This window comes from Akanthomyces muscarius, chromosome 4, assembly GCF_028009165.1.
Source record: "Akanthomyces muscarius strain Ve6 chromosome 4, whole genome shotgun sequence".
In the NCBI taxonomy this organism is placed as follows: domain Eukaryota; kingdom Fungi; phylum Ascomycota; class Sordariomycetes; order Hypocreales; family Cordycipitaceae; genus Akanthomyces; species Akanthomyces muscarius.
This window is the reverse complement of record NC_079244.1, coordinates 4,235,681-4,254,960: the sequence shown is the minus strand read 5'-3', so window position 1 is coordinate 4,254,960 and position 19,280 is coordinate 4,235,681. Positions and strand designations below refer to the sequence as shown.

At 56.8% G+C, this 19,280-nt stretch overlaps 6 protein-coding genes across 6 annotated transcripts; 2 read left to right on the top strand and 4 right to left on the bottom strand.

The window, feature by feature from the left end:
* Window positions 1-2,112: 2,112 nt before the first annotated feature.
* Window positions 2,113-3,039, bottom strand: LMH87_012139 (uncharacterized protein; the record flags this gene model as incomplete). The annotated part of the gene is made up of 2 exons (XM_056201397.1): window positions 2,113-2,877; window positions 2,974-3,039. 2 exons carry the CDS (start codon window positions 3,037-3,039, stop codon window positions 2,113-2,115), a joined length of 831 nt encoding a protein of 276 aa, XP_056053152.1.
* A 461-nt stretch (window positions 3,040-3,500) lies between these two features.
* On the top strand, window positions 3,501-6,516 carry LMH87_012138 (uncharacterized protein; the record flags this gene model as incomplete). The annotated part of the gene is made up of 3 exons (XM_056201394.1): window positions 3,501-3,833; window positions 3,888-4,336; window positions 4,383-6,516. The coding sequence occupies 3 exons, from the start codon at window positions 3,501-3,503 to the stop codon at window positions 6,514-6,516; spliced, it is 2,916 nt and encodes a 971-aa protein (XP_056053151.1).
* Window positions 6,517-7,208: 692 nt separating this feature from the next.
* LMH87_012137 (uncharacterized protein) lies at window positions 7,209-10,853 on the bottom strand (the record flags this gene model as incomplete). Its single annotated transcript, XM_056201393.1, has 1 exon — window positions 7,209-10,853. One exon carries the CDS (start codon window positions 10,851-10,853, stop codon window positions 7,209-7,211), a length of 3,645 nt encoding a protein of 1,214 aa, XP_056053150.1.
* A 2,672-nt stretch (window positions 10,854-13,525) lies between these two features.
* Window positions 13,526-15,564, top strand: LMH87_012136 (uncharacterized protein; the record flags this gene model as incomplete). The annotated part of the gene is made up of 2 exons (XM_056201392.1): window positions 13,526-15,281; window positions 15,335-15,564. 2 exons carry the CDS (start codon window positions 13,526-13,528, stop codon window positions 15,562-15,564), a joined length of 1,986 nt encoding a protein of 661 aa, XP_056053149.1.
* A 323-nt stretch (window positions 15,565-15,887) lies between these two features.
* On the bottom strand, window positions 15,888-17,859 carry LMH87_012135 (uncharacterized protein; the record flags this gene model as incomplete). Its single annotated transcript, XM_056201391.1, has 2 exons — window positions 15,888-17,074; window positions 17,385-17,859. The coding sequence occupies 2 exons, from the start codon at window positions 17,857-17,859 to the stop codon at window positions 15,888-15,890; spliced, it is 1,662 nt and encodes a 553-aa protein (XP_056053148.1).
* Window positions 17,860-18,479: 620 nt separating this feature from the next.
* On the bottom strand, window positions 18,480-19,235 carry LMH87_012134 (uncharacterized protein; the record flags this gene model as incomplete). Its single annotated transcript, XM_056201390.1, has 1 exon — window positions 18,480-19,235. One exon carries the CDS (start codon window positions 19,233-19,235, stop codon window positions 18,480-18,482), a length of 756 nt encoding a protein of 251 aa, XP_056053147.1.
* Window positions 19,236-19,280: the final 45 nt, after the last annotated feature.

Genomic DNA, 19,280 nt, shown 5'->3' with positions numbered 1-19,280 from the left:
GGAAAATCCTTGTCGAGGATGGCAACTGCATAGTTTTGTGGTGTGTGAGTGGTCACATCCATCGCTGGTCCAAGTTATTGGCCTATGTACGGACAGCGAGGAAGAGGCTGGAAGAGGGTGGTGCAGAGAAGGAAAAGAGAAATGCAAATCTCTTCCCCCCCCCCCCCCCCATAGTTGCGTATCTCCAGCTGCCAGGCACGCACGGTAGATGGACGAAATCACCCTCTGCTCTTCTTCTCGAAGATTGTGGAGCGAACAACGTGCTCTTGTTGTACCGAGTACTGGCAGCCGCCAGCCTCCTCTCCTTGTGCACACACACGAGGCCAGCTTGTGCGCCCGCATTGTGACCTTTTTATTTAATCATCAGCCGCACAGCCTCGGCTACACTTTACTCCTTCTTTCAAGCTCTGCTTCTCGAGGGGATGAAAAAGCCATGGCCAACGAGGCTTTTTTCCCTCGCACTCTGAACCACTCTGGTGCGGCCGACATGAGGCATGCCATGTTTGAGCCCAGCCACGGCTTTTGTAGCAGAGGGTGTGTGAGTGAGTGGGGAAACTCTCACTAATACTGGACCAGGATGGTCAACAGCCTCCTAGACTAGCACTACCAGTACAGAATAGGTACTGCTCAGTACGGCGACTGCAAGACCCCTCTCCGATTGTGACTTGAGTCGGATAATGCTGCCCATCACAGTCTCTCTGCTTCTTTCTTGTGAGTCGTCTCTCGCGACATGCTTCTGCTTTTGAACCTTTTGCTGTACAATTGACTTTTTGCTGGGCAATTGACTTTTCGGGACGGTACGTCGATGGTACCATGACACGGCACATCTTAATTCAACAACAGACCGCTAGTCGGCAACGGATTTCCACTGCCTAGGTAGGAAGAGAATGATTCAGCAACCAGGGCAAAAAAAGGGATCAGCTGTTGTTCGGGTAGAATCTGCCTGTTATAGCGTTTCCCCGCTCCAAGTGCCGAGACACCTTTTTTCGATCCATAGCGCCGTGTGCTGCTCAGTGCCTTGCCTCGTCCGCCGCCGAACGGTTCGGACGCTCAGACACACCTGATCAACTACGACCCAGTACTTATCCAGTAACCCAATGCCCGTCACCGCTTCAGTCCCCGCGGGGCCCTCTACCGGTTCCATTCTATAAATAAAGATGAACAAGGGCCAGGAAATACCGCCGACCTGGGCCGTCGAAAAAAGAACTTGCCCTCTTTTTTTCGCCATCGGCGCAAGAATCCATTTCGCACTATGCAAGCCCAGTCACTTCCCATGCCCGATTGGGAAGTCCGGCGGCTGTATGGTGGCTGCCATTGGTCAACGTCACCCGGGCTCCACAGCACCCAGTTGACCATGCCAAGCAGATCCCCAGCAAAGCCGTCTTTTTATCGCTGGGCCAGCGGCGGTGATGCTGGCATGAGATGTGATGGAACTGCATAGTGGCGTTTGCATTTTCTTCTGCATATATATATAAATACATTTTATTTATTTTTTGGCTGGGGATTTTCTGTGGTCTCGGCTTGCATGATGAAGGATTTCCGTCCGTTGCGACGGGTGACGGGGCCAAAGTGCATGCATGCCCCGGCCGTCTTTTCTTGGCTCGCAGCCAGGCCAGCAATGCACCATCAGTATCCATCGGATACTACAGATTAACAAGTATTGAGTTTCGCTGCTGGAAACCAAACACCACAAGTTTTGGTGTCATGCAAGTCACTGCTCCGTCCCGTTGATTGTCCCGTCTCGGTAGTTGTTGCAGCTGTCCTACCCAGCACTTCTACCGTGCATGGCCCACCCTCATTTGGAGCTACAGTCAGCCGCGTAGATCCGGGCAGCCTGCCAGATCTTGTGTCACCACACACGGCACATTCCAGCCCGTTCATGTACCAAGCCTCTTTTCGTGATTGCCTTTTCTTGTGAGATGAACTTGTGAGATGAACTTGTGAGATGAACAGAGTAGATAGTAGACTGCCGCTTTCTATCGTGATTTTCGCGGGTCGGGGGAGTTGGGTGCTTTGCACTCCATGTACAGGCTTTTTAATACAGGTAATACACGTCTGGAACGCCAGGATCCAAGAATACGAGAGGATGCAGATTCCCGCATCTCCCCAGCCTCACAATGTCGGCGCCGCCGCCGCTTCCTGCAGCGACGGCAGCAGCGGCTTCTTGGACTTGGGGTCCTGGAGCGACCGCAGCGCCCGCTCCAGCGTCTCGAGCCGCCGCTGGTGCTCCGCCTCGGCCTCGCGCAGCGCCTCGTCGCGCTCGTCGACGCGCCGCGCCAGCTCCTCGATGCGCTCCTTGTTGCTGTCCGGCTTCTGCTGCGCGCGCCAGTACTCGTACAGGATGAGCGCGACCGCCACCCCCAGGATGAACGTGTCGCCCACCACGTCGGCAAACAGGTCCACGGCCTTGTCCTCGGGCAGCGCCCGGAACTTGCGCGTCCAGATGTTCTGAAACGTCTGCGGCCGCCGCTTCTTGGAGTGCCTTGTCGTCGTCGTCGTCGTCGTCGCCGTCGCCGCCGTCGTTGACGCCGATCCTGTGCTCGTCGTCCCCGTCGTCGATGCCGCCGTTGCTGCCGATCCTGTGCTTGTCCCCGTCGTCGATGCCGCCGTTGTTGCTGTTCCTGTGCTCGTTGCCGCCGCCGTCTTCTTCCTCCTCTCCTTTTCCTCCTTTTCCCTGGCCGCTTCTTCCTCGCGCTTCACCTGCGCCTCCGTCTTGACCGTCGGCGCCTCGGCTTTTTCCTTGGCGCGCCGCTCCGCCTCGGGATCGCGGAGCAGGGCCACCGACATGCGCATGTTGAGCTGGTGCATCATCTGCCCGTAGCGGGCGGCAAAGGCGCGGAATCGGGCATGGTCGTGGGCTTGCTTCTTGATTTGGTTCTGTCAATTGTCTCTGGTCAGCAAAATTGCGCGTTCGGTTCCGCGCGGGGTTTTAAAATTGTCGGCGAGGTCGGAGAGCTGCGCGCGAGGACGTACCGCGCCATATTTGGAAATATGCCTCAGAAACAGCGATCCGAGCTTAAACAGCGGCAACGGCACCATCTCGATTTTCGTCGCGGAATTGCTCAGCGAAATAGAACCTTTTTCAAGAATCCCATCGTCAAACGCAGTCATCCCCTCAAAGTGGGGCCGCTCGAGCTGCCAGCTGCCAGCACATTTCCGAGCCGGCTCCTCCCCATAAAATGTCACAATCAGCCAATCATGTCATCCCATTTCCGTTGCCAACAGCAACCAAATGTCAAAAAAGTACACAAACCACGGGGCAACCACTGACACTATTGATGGACTTCTACGGCACCACGCCATGGTGATCCACAGAGTCATCTTCTAGACTTTATTTTTCCCATCTTGCTTCAGCGCTTGTTTGGCAGTTTTGCTTTACCCCTTTGCCGCCCTCTCCTTCTGCAACGTATGCCTCTCGTGCGTGCCCATTGCAGAAGCTGTTGAACACGCAGCAAGCAAACCGACGACATCGCCTCGAACAACGCGGAACCTGCGCAGCCATGGCCCATCGGCTCGCAGCTAGAGGCGCCGACCTCGAGGCGTTGTCGCCTCGCGATGCCAATGCGCAACGCATGCCCAAGCCCGCCGACGTCAAGACCAAGACGGCCGCCCAGCTCAAGGCGGCCAAGGACAAGGAGCACCCGCCGCCCCCGCCGCCCGAAGTCTTTGAGCCCTCGTCCAACGAACGTCCCGATGGCGCCGTATACCAGACCGGCAAGCTGCTTGGCAAAGGCGGCTTCGCCATTTGCTACACCGGCCATCTGCAGCCCTCTAATAAAGTCTACGCCCTCAAGATTGTCAAGAGCCACATGCCGGCCAAGATGGAGCAAAAGGTATGATTGTCCGAGTCGCCTCAAGGCAACAGCACAACTGCTCACACGATGTAGTTTCAAACCGAACTTCAAATACACTCCAAGATGAAGCACAAAAACATTGTCCAGTTCTGGCGCGCCTTTTCTTTTCAAAACAGCACCTACCTCGTCCTCGAGCTCTGCCCCAACGGCTCGCTCATGGACATGGTCAAACGCCGCAAGGGGTTAACGGAGCCTGAAGTGCGATTCTACTCGGTCCAGATTGCCGGCGCCATTAAATATATGCACAGCAAGGGCATCATTCACAGAGACTTGAAAATGGGCAACATCTTTCTCGATGCTCATATGAATGCCAAAATTGGCGACTTTGGCCTTGCTGCGCTCCTTGTTACGGGCAGGGATATGCACACCATTCGTCGTACAACACTTTGTGGAACGCCAAACTATATTGCGCCTGAAATCTTGGAAAAGGGCAAAAAGGGACATGATCACATGGTTGATATCTGGTCGCTGGGCATCATCATGTAAGTGTTGCTCTCTCATTCCTGGCCGACTTTGCTAATTTGATAGGTTTGCCATGTTCACTTCCAAACCCCCCTTCCAATCGTCAACTACGGATGAGATTTACCGCCGCGCAAGAGAGCGTGACTATGAATGGCCCGTCAATGACGCTACTCGCTACATCAGTGACGAGGCCAAGGATCTGGTGGCTACCATGCTGGAGGACGCCGAGCAGCGGCCTGAGCCAGACGCCATTATTCAGCATCCATTCTTCGCAATTGGCTACACCCCAAGGGAATCTGAAATGAGCTCCCGTCTGCGCGAAGTGGCGCCAGACAGACAAGAGTTTTATGGGCGTCTACCCTCAGCCATGCGCACACAGTCGGTGCGGAACTTCAAGGAGCTCTGCCGCGAATGCTGCATCGGCTCGCTAGCCCATGTTCAGGTCCTTCACACGCAAATTTGGAAGGAAATGGCTGCCGAGGAAAAGGCTGGCCTTACACCGGTCATTCCCCTAGCCGACGATATAGTTTATACGCCATTCGACGACTGGATCAAGGAGCAGCAGCAACTGCGCCTGAAACAATCTGCATCGGCGCCGCCCTCGGTTGCCCACACAACTGCACCCGAAAGAACGAGTCTTCTTCGTCAACCACCTCAAAGTTTTGCTGCTCAACAAAGAGCCCAGAACCGGCCACCTGCCGCGCCGTCAGCAAAGCCCATCTCTACAGAGCCACTCTCACAAAGCACTCGGGCCAAGAGCCGCACAGATCTGTTGGGGGTACGGTCCAAGGAGGCGTCCGATTCTATCAGGAGCGTGCGCCCGTCGATCCGTACAGCGCTCCCTTCTATCCGCTCAGCACCGAACATTCATGTTGTCGAGCGCTCAGCTACCCTGACAGCTACTCTATCCGCCTCTGCTTCAGCAAGCCTTAGCCACTCACGGCATAATTCTGATTCTATTCATACCGCCACTCTTTTCAGCCCCCTCGAAAAGCCCAGTCAAGTTACTGGCACCAACCCCGACGTCATTCTGGAACGCCTTCGCCGATTAGAAACAGAGCTAGAGCGTGCCCTCAACTCGCGCTCAATGGCCATCATCTCTTCCAGGACTGTAACGCCAGCACCACCGCACATTGTCGTCAAATGGGTAGACTATACCAACAAGTTTGGTCTTGGCTATATCCTCAACGATGGCGGCGTTGGTTGCATCCTCCGCGACATTCCCACCACCGAGGGCAGCAAGACTGCCCTTCTGCCCCCCGCCGGCGTCTTTATCCGCGGCGCCGAGAGACACATTCTCCGCCGCCAAGACGAATCATATACCGACAGAAATCAGCCAGTGCCCATGTCTCAGTCGATTACCTTTTTCGAGAACAAGGGTGAGGCTGGTCTGACGGAAGTATCACTATCACCAGAGCAGTTCCGCGTGGCCGTCAACGAGGACGGCACGGCGGGCAAGATGAACCCCGGCCGCGACATTTACCAGCACAGAAAACGCGAGCGCATCATTTTGTGGAAAAAGTTTGCCAACTACATGATTGCGTACGGCCGCGACGAGGCCATTGCCGAGGAGCCCGCCGCCAAGAGCCAAAAGGCCACGCCCTCTGAGCTCGTCACGTTTTACCAGCGCTTTGGCGACGTGGGCTGCTGGGCCTTTTGCGACGGCCACCTCCAGTTCAACTTCCCCGACCACACCAAGATTGTGCTCGACGCGACGGGCACGTGGTGCCACTTTTGGCACCTGCCCCAGGATGCGGCCGAGCGCCTCGCCGAGACGGGCACCATTGGCGCCGCCGCCCTCGACGACCGCGCCACGCTCTCGTACCCGCTGCAGACGCTGCTCAACTTTCACCACCAGTCGTCGTCGGCCAGCGGCAACCCCACGCGGTCGACCAGGAGACGACCCGAGATTGACCCTGAGCTGCAGGGCATCCCCGCGGCCAATGACTTTCGCCGCAAGATTGACTTTATCAAGACGGTCGTCAAGGAGTGGGTGGCCAACGGCGGGCTCGGCAACAGCTCCATGGGGCGCGAGCAGCGCCTGCGCTGGCGGGGTCACCGCGAGACGATTCACAGCACGGCGCCGCAGAAGCACGTCTGGGTCACGATTGGCTCGCGATGGGGCGACCAGCGCATATCCACGTTTGTCGATCCCCTCAAGCCGTGGGAGCTGGGTGACGAGGTCGAGGCCAAGAGGTGAAGGTTGAAACTGATTGATACCAATTTGTGATTTTTGATTAAAAAAGACAAGCCGGCGTATATATATTATGATTATTATTATACTTGAAAACAATAATATCCTTTCCTTTTTTTTTTCTTGACAACATTTGTACTTTGCAGTGACCTGCATGTAGATTGTACATCACGCTGATGAAACATGGTCTCCCCTTTCCTTCCTTTCTGGTTCTCATTTTATGGAACATGTACAATACAGTGTGACTTGGATGGAGATTACATGCAGGTTTCTATTTCACGTTCAGGCGTAAAGGCCACTGTTCTCTCATTCTAATCTCAACGATTTTGTACAATGCAGTGTGGATTTGATTATTAACGAAAGGCGGTGCTCTCATGCCTCTGGAAAACCGCCGCTGATGTTTACAAAAACAAAAAAGGCTGCATATATATGAAATATGACCAACTATCTAGGCTATGCTGTAAGCGCGTGTGTGAAAAAGCAAACAAAAGACTCGAGACGCCTGCGAAAAAATCCAAGTGGAACCACCTTTTTTCCCCGTTTGAATCACCAAATTAATTACAATGTCGTTGTTGTGTAAACAATAATCCAGACGCATGGAGAAAAAAAGGTATGGAAAAAAAGAGCGTCACAAGTGAAAACCACCCGCACAGAAAAAAAAGACCAAACTCCCTCCAACCCATAGTGTTTTACATCCTTCACGCATCCGAGTAATACTCCTCGTGGCCTGGTGCAGCCGGCAGCGCCCAACCACTACCCGTCGACACCAGGTTGTCGCGGGAGCTCGACGCCCAGTACGCGCTCTTGCTGCGCTTCTCGCGCTCAAACTCGGCCCAGCGCTTCATGGTAATCTTGGAGCTGTCAAACTCACCCGCCACCTCGTGGCCCGAGGCGTTCTTCTTCTCGCCGTCCGTCTTGCGCGTCTCGCCCCAGGAAAAGTCGTCAAACTTCCAAAAGGCGTACGTGGGGAGGACAAAGTTCCAGATGGGCAGTGAAATGAGGTAGATGAGCATCCAGACGACGTAGGACCACGAGTGAGCCGTTACTATAATCAGCGCGCCGGGCAGGCCGAGAATGAGACCGAGCAGCACAAGGGGAATAATTTGCACAGGCTGGTGGATAATCGACGTGATGACAACGTAAAAGGTAAAGGCAATGGCGGCGGGCAGGACCAGGGTACCGATGAGCTCGACAAAGATGATAAACTGCATCGAGAAACAAAAGGTACCGCACAGATCGCGGACGAGAATGAGTTCCATGAGGTTGTGCACGGTAGAGTTGATCCAGCGACGACGCTGGGAGAGCAGGACCATGAACTCGTCGGGAACTGTGGTCTTGCAGACAGCCTGCGGTACAAAAATCTGTTTGCGCTTGGGAAACGTTCGCAGCATGAGAGTTGTCAGGTAGCGATCCTCGCCAAGCAGGTACAGGTTCTTCTCGTGCAGCGTCTCAACCACATTCTCCGAGTAGTGCTCGACCACGTCAGGATTGGCCAGGATAGGTACCCAGTAGTTCTGGCCACCCTTGGGCGCCTTGATACGGTACATGCAGAAGCAGCCGGGCAGACAGGTGACACCACCAAACACAGACTCAAACGACTTGGCGAGGTGGTGCGAGATGAAGTACTCAAAGACCTGAATGGCAGAGACCCAGCTGGCACGCTTGTTGGCAATCTTGGTCTCACCACAGAGGCCCATAATCTCGGGGTCCTTGACCATGGCAGATACCATGTGCGTTAGACTGTCCGGGAAGACCTTGGTGTCGGCGTCGACCATGAGCACTATCTCGTAGTAGTCGGGCGATATACCCGTCACCTTCCAGAGGCCATTGAAAATTTCGTACTCGAGCTCCGTCATGCGCTCGTCAAACATGACCTTTTGCAAGAATGACATGAGGATGATTTGACTATCACGCTTACCACGGTTACCCGGCTTACTCTTGCCAAATTCAGCGCGCGTGCCGCACTTGACAATGACCATCATGGGGACTCTCTGCTGGCGCTCCTGAGGAATGCGAGAGTCACCGCCGTAATCGTAGAAACCGCAATGCACCTGAGCCATGTTGTGTCGCTTGGAGCCACTAGCCACGGCGACGTACGAAAACGGCTGGACGAGCTCTGGCGGTGTGGTGTGGTCCTTGAGCATAGACAAGCAGACATCCGGGGTTGACATGGATTCACCCTTGCCCTTGATGATACCATCGCAAATAACGAGAATGACCTTGTGGCTGTTGGGATAATCCGTCATGGCAATCGAATCAAGAGTGGTGCGAATACCCTCGGCACCTTCAGAGTAGGCAGTGACTAGGCACATGGTGTGAGCAAGAGGGAATCCAAAAGGCATCCAGTCAGAGGGCGGCTGGGGAACAACAGAGTCATGAATGAAACCTGCTGGGCCGGGTCCATCAGTGGAGCTGTTTTGGCCATATGGCTCCGAGCGAAGGAAGCTGGCGCGGCTGTCGTTGCTCTGCTTGTAGACAGGATTGGGCTGAAGCAGGGCGCTGCCACCTTGGCTAGACATGGTAGTGGGAAGACGGCCGCGAGCATTGAGACTGCGCTCAGCAGGGCCGACGGCAGAGAATCGGGACGTTGTTGGCAAAAAGGTGGAGGCGCGCTTGCTGTTGCGATCTGAGCCAGCCACGGTACTGCCAAGCTCCCCGGGAAGGCGCACAGGTGCGCGGTAAATGTCCTCAGACCAGTCCTCAATCTGCTTGTTGCGCTTACGGCGGTCGGAGCTCTGCGACGTCTTGGTGGCAGCATAGGTGCGGCTGATGAACCACTGAAAGATGAGGGCGAGGGAGAATCGGGCCAGCACGACGGACAGAATCAGAGCCAATGCGCAGTAGAGAACAACCTTGGAAGCGATGCAGCCGACTGTTTCGGTGTCGACGGACCCAACCTTGATAATCTCCTCGAAACACTGAGCGTACTTTTTGTCCTCTGAGCTCTGAAACAGACGAGTGACATCGCGTCCGCGGACAGCCTTGTTGACGGGAGACTTGGGGTCGCGGAGCTCCTTGAAGCGGTCAGGAATGCGAACCTGGGATTCATTAAACCAGTTGAGAACGTTGAGATCGAGGACATTTCCAGAGTACACCATGAGGTTGCGCGAGCTGTTGCGGATATCGTCCCAGGAAAAGTAGACGTCAGCAGCACCGTGTAGCCCCTTGTAAAAGGCGTCGCGAGCGGGATTGGAGGTGTGGCAGGCGTAGCCGAGATAATAGGGAATGGTCAGGTTGGGTTGCGTCGAGCCATCTTGGTTGGTCGTAGTACAGGGGAAGTACCAGGCAATGTCGCCATTGTTGTTGGTGGGGACATCGGAATTGGAAGCGAGAGTAATGATGTCCTTGCAGGCGCCGTTGACGTTTTGGAAGAGGAAGCTTCCGTCCTGGCCGGCATGCTTTTCGGGCAAGTCAAACAAGACGTTGGCACCGGTGCGGTCTGCTCGGGCAGGAATACCCTCGGCGACAGGGTGGTGAGAATTAGACAAGTCGTAGGCGACACCATGGAAGATCATGTAGCCGCCCCCAACCTTGTTGTTGCGAAGACGGACAGGCGGAGCGCTACAGACGGCGGCAGTGAAACCGAATGTGAGGAAACCAACAACGGCCATGATCATGAGAATGATGCTGATCAGGCCCATCTTTTCGCGCCAGGCGCGCTGCTGAGCCTTGGTAGGCATGCCGCAGCAGCGGAGAATGAAGCCCGGGCACCAAAAGGTGACGAGCGAGCAGTAGGCATTCCAGACGGTTGGGGGGCGCAGCTTGTCCTCGACAGCTTTATTCTTGCGTCTCGGTTTGATCTTACTCTCCTTGACGATCTTGCCATGCTTGCCGCGAACAGGACGGGTAGCGGGCGGGCTCGACTTTTCCTGGGCCCGGGCCTGGTTGTCCTTGGAGTTATCCGAGACGGTCTCGTAGGCATTGGAGCCGGCGGATCGTTCCGTGGAGGCGTCGAGGTTTTCGAGAAGAGGGTCGTTGCCGGTGGATGAGGGCAAAACACTCATGTTGGCGGCATGCTTGTGGTAGTGGTAGTTGCGATGGTCCTTGTTGATGCGGTTGCGCTCGGGCCGAATGAGACTGCGCTTTCGTGAGATGTGGTCTTCGGCTCGCGGCGAGCCCTCACCCTGGAGTGGCACATTATCGGGGTTGTTGTTGGTGTTGGAGATAGTCTCGGCAAAGGACGAGTTCGACTTGCCACGACGGTGATTGTTGCTGTTGGCAGAGACATTGACGGTTTGGAACTCGCCCGTCTCGATGTCGATGGCCCGGTGGCGCCGCGAGCTGGAGTTTCGATTGCCATGGCCCTGGGGCGACCCTGGCCCGGACTTCTTTGAAGGTGACATTGCTTAGATACTCATGAATGCAATATAGGAATGCAGACAATATGAAAGAATATGCAGAAGAGAAGAGAAAAGGAAATGGAAGCAAGCAAACGAGTGATGCCCTGCTGGTGATGCAGAGTTTGTGTTGTCAGGAAAAGGGATACGGGTTAGGCGCCCCGCTAGCATGCACACAATGGAAAATCGATGAGGTACCTGGAAGTATCTGATTCAGGGATGCCCTGCAGTACGTCACTGGCCAAGGGGGTCTGTGTGCTAAAAAAAGAAATAGCGTATTTGTGATTGGTACAGGCACTGGCATGGGGCAGACAGGTACCTGGGAGTACTTGGTTGTCTAGCCGACAGGTGTCCGGCCGTTTGACGGCGATGGGAGCAAGCGTATTTTGTTGGTGCTATCTATGTAAAAGAACTTTGAAGTATAAAGATGTGTGATTCGGATATTTGAGCAGAGTATTGTTTCTCCGCTCCTACAGATTATGTGCATTGCCATTTTTAGCATACTATCCTCCGGGAAGGAATCCAGGTGGACCTGATCCTCCAGCACATTTGCACCTTGGTATGCGCAAATGTCGTACGCGCAACTGAAAGCCAGTCTGCAGCGTCTCGGCCACGTTTCGAAACATTCCATCGACAATTGACAGCGACATCAGCGCAAGACTCAAGCTCGCTGTAGACAGACAGCATCATGAAACATTACAACGCATCATATATGCCTCACCGCCAACATGTTGGCCAAGTATAGGGTAACTGTCTCACACGCAGGCGGATCTGACCCACGATCTAATCTTGCGGGAATGATGGCAGAAGAAAGCAGATGCTGGACATGCAGGGTGCGAGCTGCAGGAAAAGGCGTGCTTGCAAGATGTGTCGAGGACAGCGCAGCAAGTTGTCGACGACTCATCCAGCATGTTGTGTTGGGGATTTACTTTTGGATACTGATCGTCCATCTCATCATGGGACGCTAACAGTTTCGGGCCAGAATACGAACCGCCACCACGGGGTGGAGCGCAGGGACCAGGACAGAAAAAAAAAAAAAGAGATGGTGTTCGGCGCGAGGCTGAAACTGGCTGGAACTGGCGGATGAGCTGTGCTTTTGGGCGTTGCTCGGGCGTGGAGCTGAAGCGAACAACGGCGAGATCTGTAGGCCAACATGGGACGCCGGGAAAAAAAAAAAGTCGGCCGAACCCTGGCCTGCACCATGCAAGTCAGCAATTTGCCGAGTCGACTAGCCATGCAAGTCGGCTAGGACTGATTGGGGCAGACGGCGGCGAGGTCGATACGGCTCAGAATGGAGCGTTTTGAGGTTATGACGGATCACCCGGGCCCGCAGTGCTTGGCAATTGTGGTCGGAGGAAGAGGATGACGGCATTGGGATGCAGGAATACGAGACTTGCGTGTTGGCTAGGCAGGTGAGCGGTAACATTGTACGGATAGGATAGCAGGATTGCTGAGGCGGCGGAGGATGTTCTGACGGTGTGGTTTTTCGTGCTTTTTTGTCGCTGAAATTGCATGTCTGGCAGGGCGGTCGAGACAGGCCAACAAAGGCGGTCGATGGTCTGCGCAGGGGCCAAGAAGAAGACGCTAGGCAAATGGCGACGAGTGGCTTTTAGGCGATGTGGTGCGAGGAGATGAGAGCTGAATTTTTTTTGTTGGAGCAAGCAGAGCGTTGGAGGCTGTGATGAGGCAGATTTCATATTGAGGAGAATTTTGCACAAGCATCGAGGTTGGCGTTGAGTGGCTGAGGCTCAGCGGCAAACGCCCCTGCCGCCCAATGTGACAACCGCTGAAAGGGGTGGTGGTGTGGTGGTGTGTTGATGGTGGTGATGGTGGTGATGGTGGCTGAGATGACGCCAGGAGCCTTGCCGGTAGTGGTAGCAGCGTTCTAAAACAGGTCAATCTGCACTGTAACGATTGCTTGTAAACTGTTAGACAGGGGGCCAACAAACGAGTTCCTAGGTCAAGGTAGGCCCATGACGGGCAAATACTGGTAGGGCATGCTGGATTCTGAAAAGACTGTTTGTTACAGCCATTCAGCTAGCCCACGGTTTGCCCACCCTCACCCACTGAAGCCCACTATTCAGAGCCCTGAACCCGCCGTGAACCTGGTCGATGGGCTTGGTCTTGGGCTTGGGCTCCCCCATTTTGGTCGTCGTCGTGCACCAAGCACACCACAAAATTGGTCGCAGCGCTAAAAGCCACCAGTACGGTTGCCAGCCGTACCTGAAGGGACCCTGGTTTGCCTGGTGCAAGCCCTCGCCCTCTGTCAACGTAGCAGATCCCACTAGCCTCTAGGTACGTAGGTACTAGCACAGGAGGTGCCTGCTCGTGCTGCTCTATTTCCAGTCATGCACCACACTGACACTGTCCCGGTGCCCACACACTACGTAGCTTGCTTCACGCTCCACGACCTCCTCCCTGTCCGTATTTCCCGACCGACCCATCCTCCGGTCCTTGACATCGGCGCTGTCTCTCGCTAGGGTTCATTTTCCCTTCAGCTACGCCGCCTCTCATCATCAGCTCCTTTTTATTTTTTTGGATTCCCTTCATCATTAGAATCATTATTTTCTCGTCCCTTATCCTCTTGCACACCCTCACCTCCCTTGGCCGCTGGCCGTTTTTCTTGCTCCAACGGTCACGCCGGATTCCCTGCAGGCTCAGAGTTTCCAATATCCATTATGGCTGCCGTTACCACATCGCCACCGCCTGCGGAAAAGCAGCCTCCGCCTGCTGCCTTGTCTGTCAACAACTCGGCCAGGCTGCGCGACGCTCCCATCTCACCCGTCCGCGTCAACTTTCAGGACCACAGCTGGCCCAAGCCCTCCAATGCCAATATTGAAGATGCCGCCGAACATGTTCCTCGGAAGCAGCTTGCCGACATGTCCCTCGACCACAAGCCCGTAGACGATGCGGCCGTCAGTCGCCTGCGTGCGCAGGAAGCCCACCGCAACTCTCGCGAGTCCGACGAGTCCAACACCACCTCGCAGGCCCCTGCCTCGCTTCAGTCGTCTGCGCCCACTAGCAACAGCTCCATCTCAGCTACGCAAGAAAACCCAGAATGCGCTCCCCTCGACCACTCGTCTGGCTCCTCTGCTACGGGAGATCTCATCCCCCGCAACCAGTCGGTGCCTCTCTTCCAGTACCACCACCAGCAAGACGCTGGCTCTGATCATAGGGTCGGTTCGACGCCAGACCTCCTCGACAATGGCGCACACATTCGCCGCCACCTTACCCCCACCATGCAGGCTATGCGTCGAACCTCCATGCCTCGCCCGCAGTCCTCCTACTCGGCCTACTCAGACTTTGGCCCTCGCGGCCGCTCGCCTGGTCTCATGCCGGGCAGCCCTCACATGCGTCCGCGGTCTGTGAATTCGAGAAAATCACCCGATCACCGTCATTCTACATATGCCGAGCTTCTCAACGTCCCATACCCTCAGCAGGCGCCCGCGCCCCTGACTTGGGACAACTCCAACCTGCGCAATGTTGTTGGCAATAATGCGTCACTGCTAAGCGCTCAAAAGACGCTGGAGATGTACCGCCAAAACGTCAAGAAGACGACCGACTTTTCTATCCAGTACTCCTTTGCCGTCTTCCTCATTTCTACCGCCCAAGAACAAGGTCTGGACTGGACTGATCCTAAGAAGAAGCCTGCGCCTCTTCGCGATCTTGATAGCCCGGTTGTCGAGGTGTCGGTCGCCTCACCCATCGAGCTTGTTCGCGAAGCCAAACAGATACTTCAGCGCCTTGCCAGTGGCGGCTTTCCATTCGCCCAATATTACCTGGCCGATGGTTATGCCTCGGGCCTCTTCAACAAGGGCAAGCCCGATTACAACTCGGCCTTTCCTCTCTTTGTCCTTGCTGCTAAGCACGGCCACGCAGAGTCAGCCTACCGCACGGCGCTCTGCTACGAGTTTGGCTGGGGCTGCCGCAAGGATCCGGCCAAGGCCGTCCAGTTCCTGCGGTCCGCTGCCTCCAAGAGCCACCCCGGAGCCATGACGCGCCTCGGCAAAGCCTGCCTGTCTGGCGATCTCGGCGAGAAGCGATACCGCGAGGGAATTAAGTGGATGAAGCTCGCCACCGAAGCCGCCGATACCCAATACAACGCCGCCCCGTACCAGCTGGGCTGCCTGTACGAGACGGGCTACGGCGACGACATCTTTCAAGATGCGAGCTATGCGGCCGAGCTCTTTACACAAGCGGCCGACCTGGGACACCCAGAGGCCAATTACCGCATGGGTGAAGCCTACGAGCACGGGCTGCTCAATTGCCCCAAGGACCCAGCACTGAGTGTGCACTTTTACACGGGAGCCGCCGAACGTGGGCACGCCGCCGGTATGATGGGGTTGTGCGCATGGTACATGGTGGGAGCGATCCCTATCTTGGACAAGGACGAGGAGGAAGCGTATGAGTGGGCGAGAAGATCAGCAGAACTTGGTAGGTTGTCGGCTGTTTGCTGTGCCGCAGAAGCAGAAGCTAACACATCCTAGGATACGTCAAGGCTCAATATGCCGTGGGGTACTTTTTGGAAATGGGCATTGGATGCCGGAAGGACGTTCTCGAAGCCAACGTATGGTACGTCCGGGCGGCGGACGCGGGCGATGAGCGTGCGAAGCAGCGCCTGGCTGTGATTCAGGCGGCGATTCACGGGGGCAAGCCGATGGAGGTGGCGCCGCGCAAGGGCGGGAAAAAGGACGACAAGGACTGCATCGTCATGTAGGATATGATAAAGACTAATAGCATTTGATTTAGCATTTACTAGCGCTACGCTATATTAATACAGCATGTTAATATGTGTGTCGTGGACTCGTGGGGTGCAGATGACAAGGTTGACGGTGGATATATAGCGGTGCAAGTATAGCACATCGTCATGTGGCGGCGGACACGTTGCATGGTCTGATGCATGGGCTGATTTGTTCCATATTGATTGCATAACCTCAAGGTGAGTGACAGGTGCTAAGCTCGTACTAGATGCAAGGCGATGCTGACAAGACGTGGCTATCAAGACACATGGCCGTTGGCCGTTGGCCGTTGACTACCTTGTTAGTCGATGTTGACGTACTTTTCAATGTACGCGCACCGCTCGCCCAACCTCTCATACCCTGCCAAGTCCACCATGCCCTCCCCCGGACCGCCCGCAATAAACACCTCTCCTCCCTTGGCGTCCTTGCCCCCAGCAGCAAACGCGGGCTTCCACAGGTCAAAGACGCCGCGGCCCTGGTCCGGCCGGCCGGCGGCGGCAAAGGCGCTCCACGACCGCGTGGCGCGGTCCCGCAGCCGGGCGTCGGCCGGCGAGGGCCTGTCGGTGCCGTCGCCGCCGAGGTCCGGGTGGGAGAGGTTGCCAAAGACGTAGGCGAGCTCGGAGGCGTGGGTGATGCGCAGCGGGGACTCGGGATGCATGGTCTGGTTCCAGTTGTAGAGGAAGACGCTGTTGTCGTGCGTGGCGGCGGCGGCTAGGTGTCGCGCGTACATGACGGGCGGGCACACCATGAGGAGGTCGCGGATGATGCGCGCCGTGCGGTAGTACTCGGACCCGAGAGCGGCGGCGGCGGCGGCGCCGCGGAACTCGCCCGAGGGGTACAGCGCGACGAGCCCGTCGACGACCGAGGCGGCCTGCCCGCGGAGGTAGTCGCCGACGACCCGCCGCGTGTGCTGCGGGGTGCGCACCCAGTCGGGCGTGCTGACGGTCATGTCGTCCTCGCACCAGCCAAAGACGGCCGACACGTTGCCGCCGGCGAGGCGCCCGCCGCGGACGAGCGCCGAGGGCGCGTCGGGGAGGAAGTCGCCGTCGACCTGCGGCAGCCAGATGTCGCCGATGTTGTGGTCCGGCGCGGCGCTGTACGTGTCGGCCGCGGCGGCGACGAGCGCCGCCATGGGGAGGGCGCGCAGGCAGGCCACCTGATGGTCCTCGGGGGTGCTGCTGCAGTTGGTGGCGGAGAGGACGCGGCTCATGGCCTCGGCGGTGTAGGTGCCGGTGATGCCCTTCTCGAGCGCCGTGCTCTGCATGATGGCGCGCTGAAAGGGGGGCGGAGAGGAGGGGGCATGGGCGAGGAGGTGCAGGCCGACGGACAGGCCGCCGGACGACTGCCCGTAGATGGTGACGCGCGAGGGGTCGCCGCCAAACTGGGCAATGTTGGCGCGCACCCATTCGAGGGCGAGGCGCTGGTCGCGCAGGCCAATGTTGGTTGAGCCCTCGGCGAGGAGGTCGGGGTGCTGGGCGAAGCCAAAGACTGGATGGGTGTTAGTGGATGGTGACTATGACTAAAAGGTCTTGTGTATAAGTTTGGCATGTATATATGAATGCCATATGAGTGCGTGTGGGTGTTGGTGGATGGTGGCTAAAAGGTCTTGTGTATAAGTCTGGCATGTATATATGGATGCCATATGAGTGCGTATGAGCGTATGTGTGCGTGTGCACGAGTGTATATGGGTGTACATGAGTGTACATGTGCGTATATGGGTGTGTAGGTGCGCATTGGAGTGTATGCGGGTGTGGAGAAACGTGCATGTGTGCAGAGAGACGAGAAGGGAACACCTCACCATTGAGACGGTAGTTGATGGCCACATGCACAATCGGCTGCCCGCTCCTGACGGACTCGAGCACCGCACCGTCGGGTTCGTACAGGACCTCGTCCTTGGCGCCCTCCCAGAAGCCGCCGCCGTGGATAAAGACCATGACGGCGTGCCGGCTCCCCGGGTGGCTGCCCTTGGGCCGCACGACGTTGAGCCGCAGGCAGTCCTCGGAGATGGCGGCGCCGTCGCTGTCGGCCTGGGCGCACGCCGGGCCGCCGTCGGTCGCGGCGACGACGGCGGCGTTGGCAGGAGGCGCGTAGGCGCGCGGGGGCCGGAAGCGCTGGGCGCCGCTCGTGTCCTGGCCGTAGCGGATGCCGAGGAAGACGTCGACGCCGTTGCGGGCGAGGCCGGTGTAGGTGGTGGTGTTGACGGTGGCGGCGGGTGCTGGTGCCGGCGTGGCGGCGGCGGCGGTGGCAGCCGCGAGGAGGAGATGGAGCAGCATGGCGGTGGGTTTACAAGCGAACTGGAAAAGCTACATGTTGTACAGTCTGCTTGGCAGGGACAAGAGGAGTTTATATAGTAGATGTCAATTGAAGTTTGGGTACCACTACATGAGCAATTTCTTTTTTTTTTGGCAACTTTTGCTGGAGAAAAGATGTAGTTATAGAGGGGCGGGCACACCAGAGCCTGATGTAGATGGATCCCGTGTACGTTTGGGCCCGCGAGCCCGGCCAAGTGAAGAAAAAGGCAGTGGCCGGTGCTAAATAATGGATATCGGAGACATGCATATGCACCTGCATGGGTGGTGACAGGGGGGGGGGGGGCAAGGGAGCCACAGAGATTCGAAAAAAAAGAGAAAGCAAGTTTCGGTAGATGAGGCGGTTTATATTGACCCTCGTTGTATTATTGAGGTAGGTAGACTAGATGGATAAAAGGTAAAACTGTAAAGTAAAAAGCAGGGGAGCGTTGCTTGCTCGGATATCTTATAAAAACAAAGCCCAAACGCCATGTGATGCGAGTTTCCAACCTATGATGTGATGCAATGAGACAAAAGTGTGTGAAGAGAAAAATGAAGCACAAGAAAAGATCCAGAACCATCCAATGAAAGCCTTCTTGTTGAAGTTAGCGCCAGGTAGAGTGAATCTTGCGACGCTTCAGGCCAACCTCGTCGTCCATGACGAGGCTCTTCCAGCGGCGCGAGAGGGCGTGGCGGTCCTTGCCGAGGGTGCGCGCGCAGTCCTGCCATTCGGCCTTGGACAGCTTGAGCTTCTCGAGGACGAGCTCGACGAGGATGCGGTCGTCCTCGGCCGTCCAGTCGTTGGTGTTCTCGTGCGGCGGCGCCTGCTGCTGCTGCAGGCTGTGAAAGTCGGCGCGCTCCAGGCCCAGGGGCATGCTCGCGGGGGCGATGCGGGAGCGCGGGGGCGTGCTGGGCGGCTCGGGGGTTGTTTCTCTGTCGGTGCTCTCTGATGTGGTGGATGATAGAGTGCGCTTGTGGCGTGGCGGCGCGGTGCGTTTGACGATGCCACGGGGCGCGGCGGCCTCTTCGGTGCTGCTGCTGCTGCTGCTGCTGCTGCTCCCGCGGGGGATGCGCAGACGCAGCCTCATGGGCGACGGGGCGTGGGCCATGGGCGGCGTGGGCAGCGGCTGGGGCAGGGCGCCGCCAAAGTATGATTGCTGCAGCTGCTGCTGCGCATGGTTGCGAAGCTGTGGTTGATGGGGCTCGCTGGTGGTGTTGGCAATGAGGCTCTGCAGGCTGAAGCAGCTCGAGGCAATGTTAAAGGTGGCGGGCGACGACAGCTTGGGCGGGCTGGCGGGCGGCGAGACCATGCCCTGGGATGCGGTGGTGCGGTCGCAGGGGAGCGCGGACGGGAGAAGCATGGTGGCTTGACCTTGGGAAGAAGGACGAAGAAGGAGGGAAGAAAG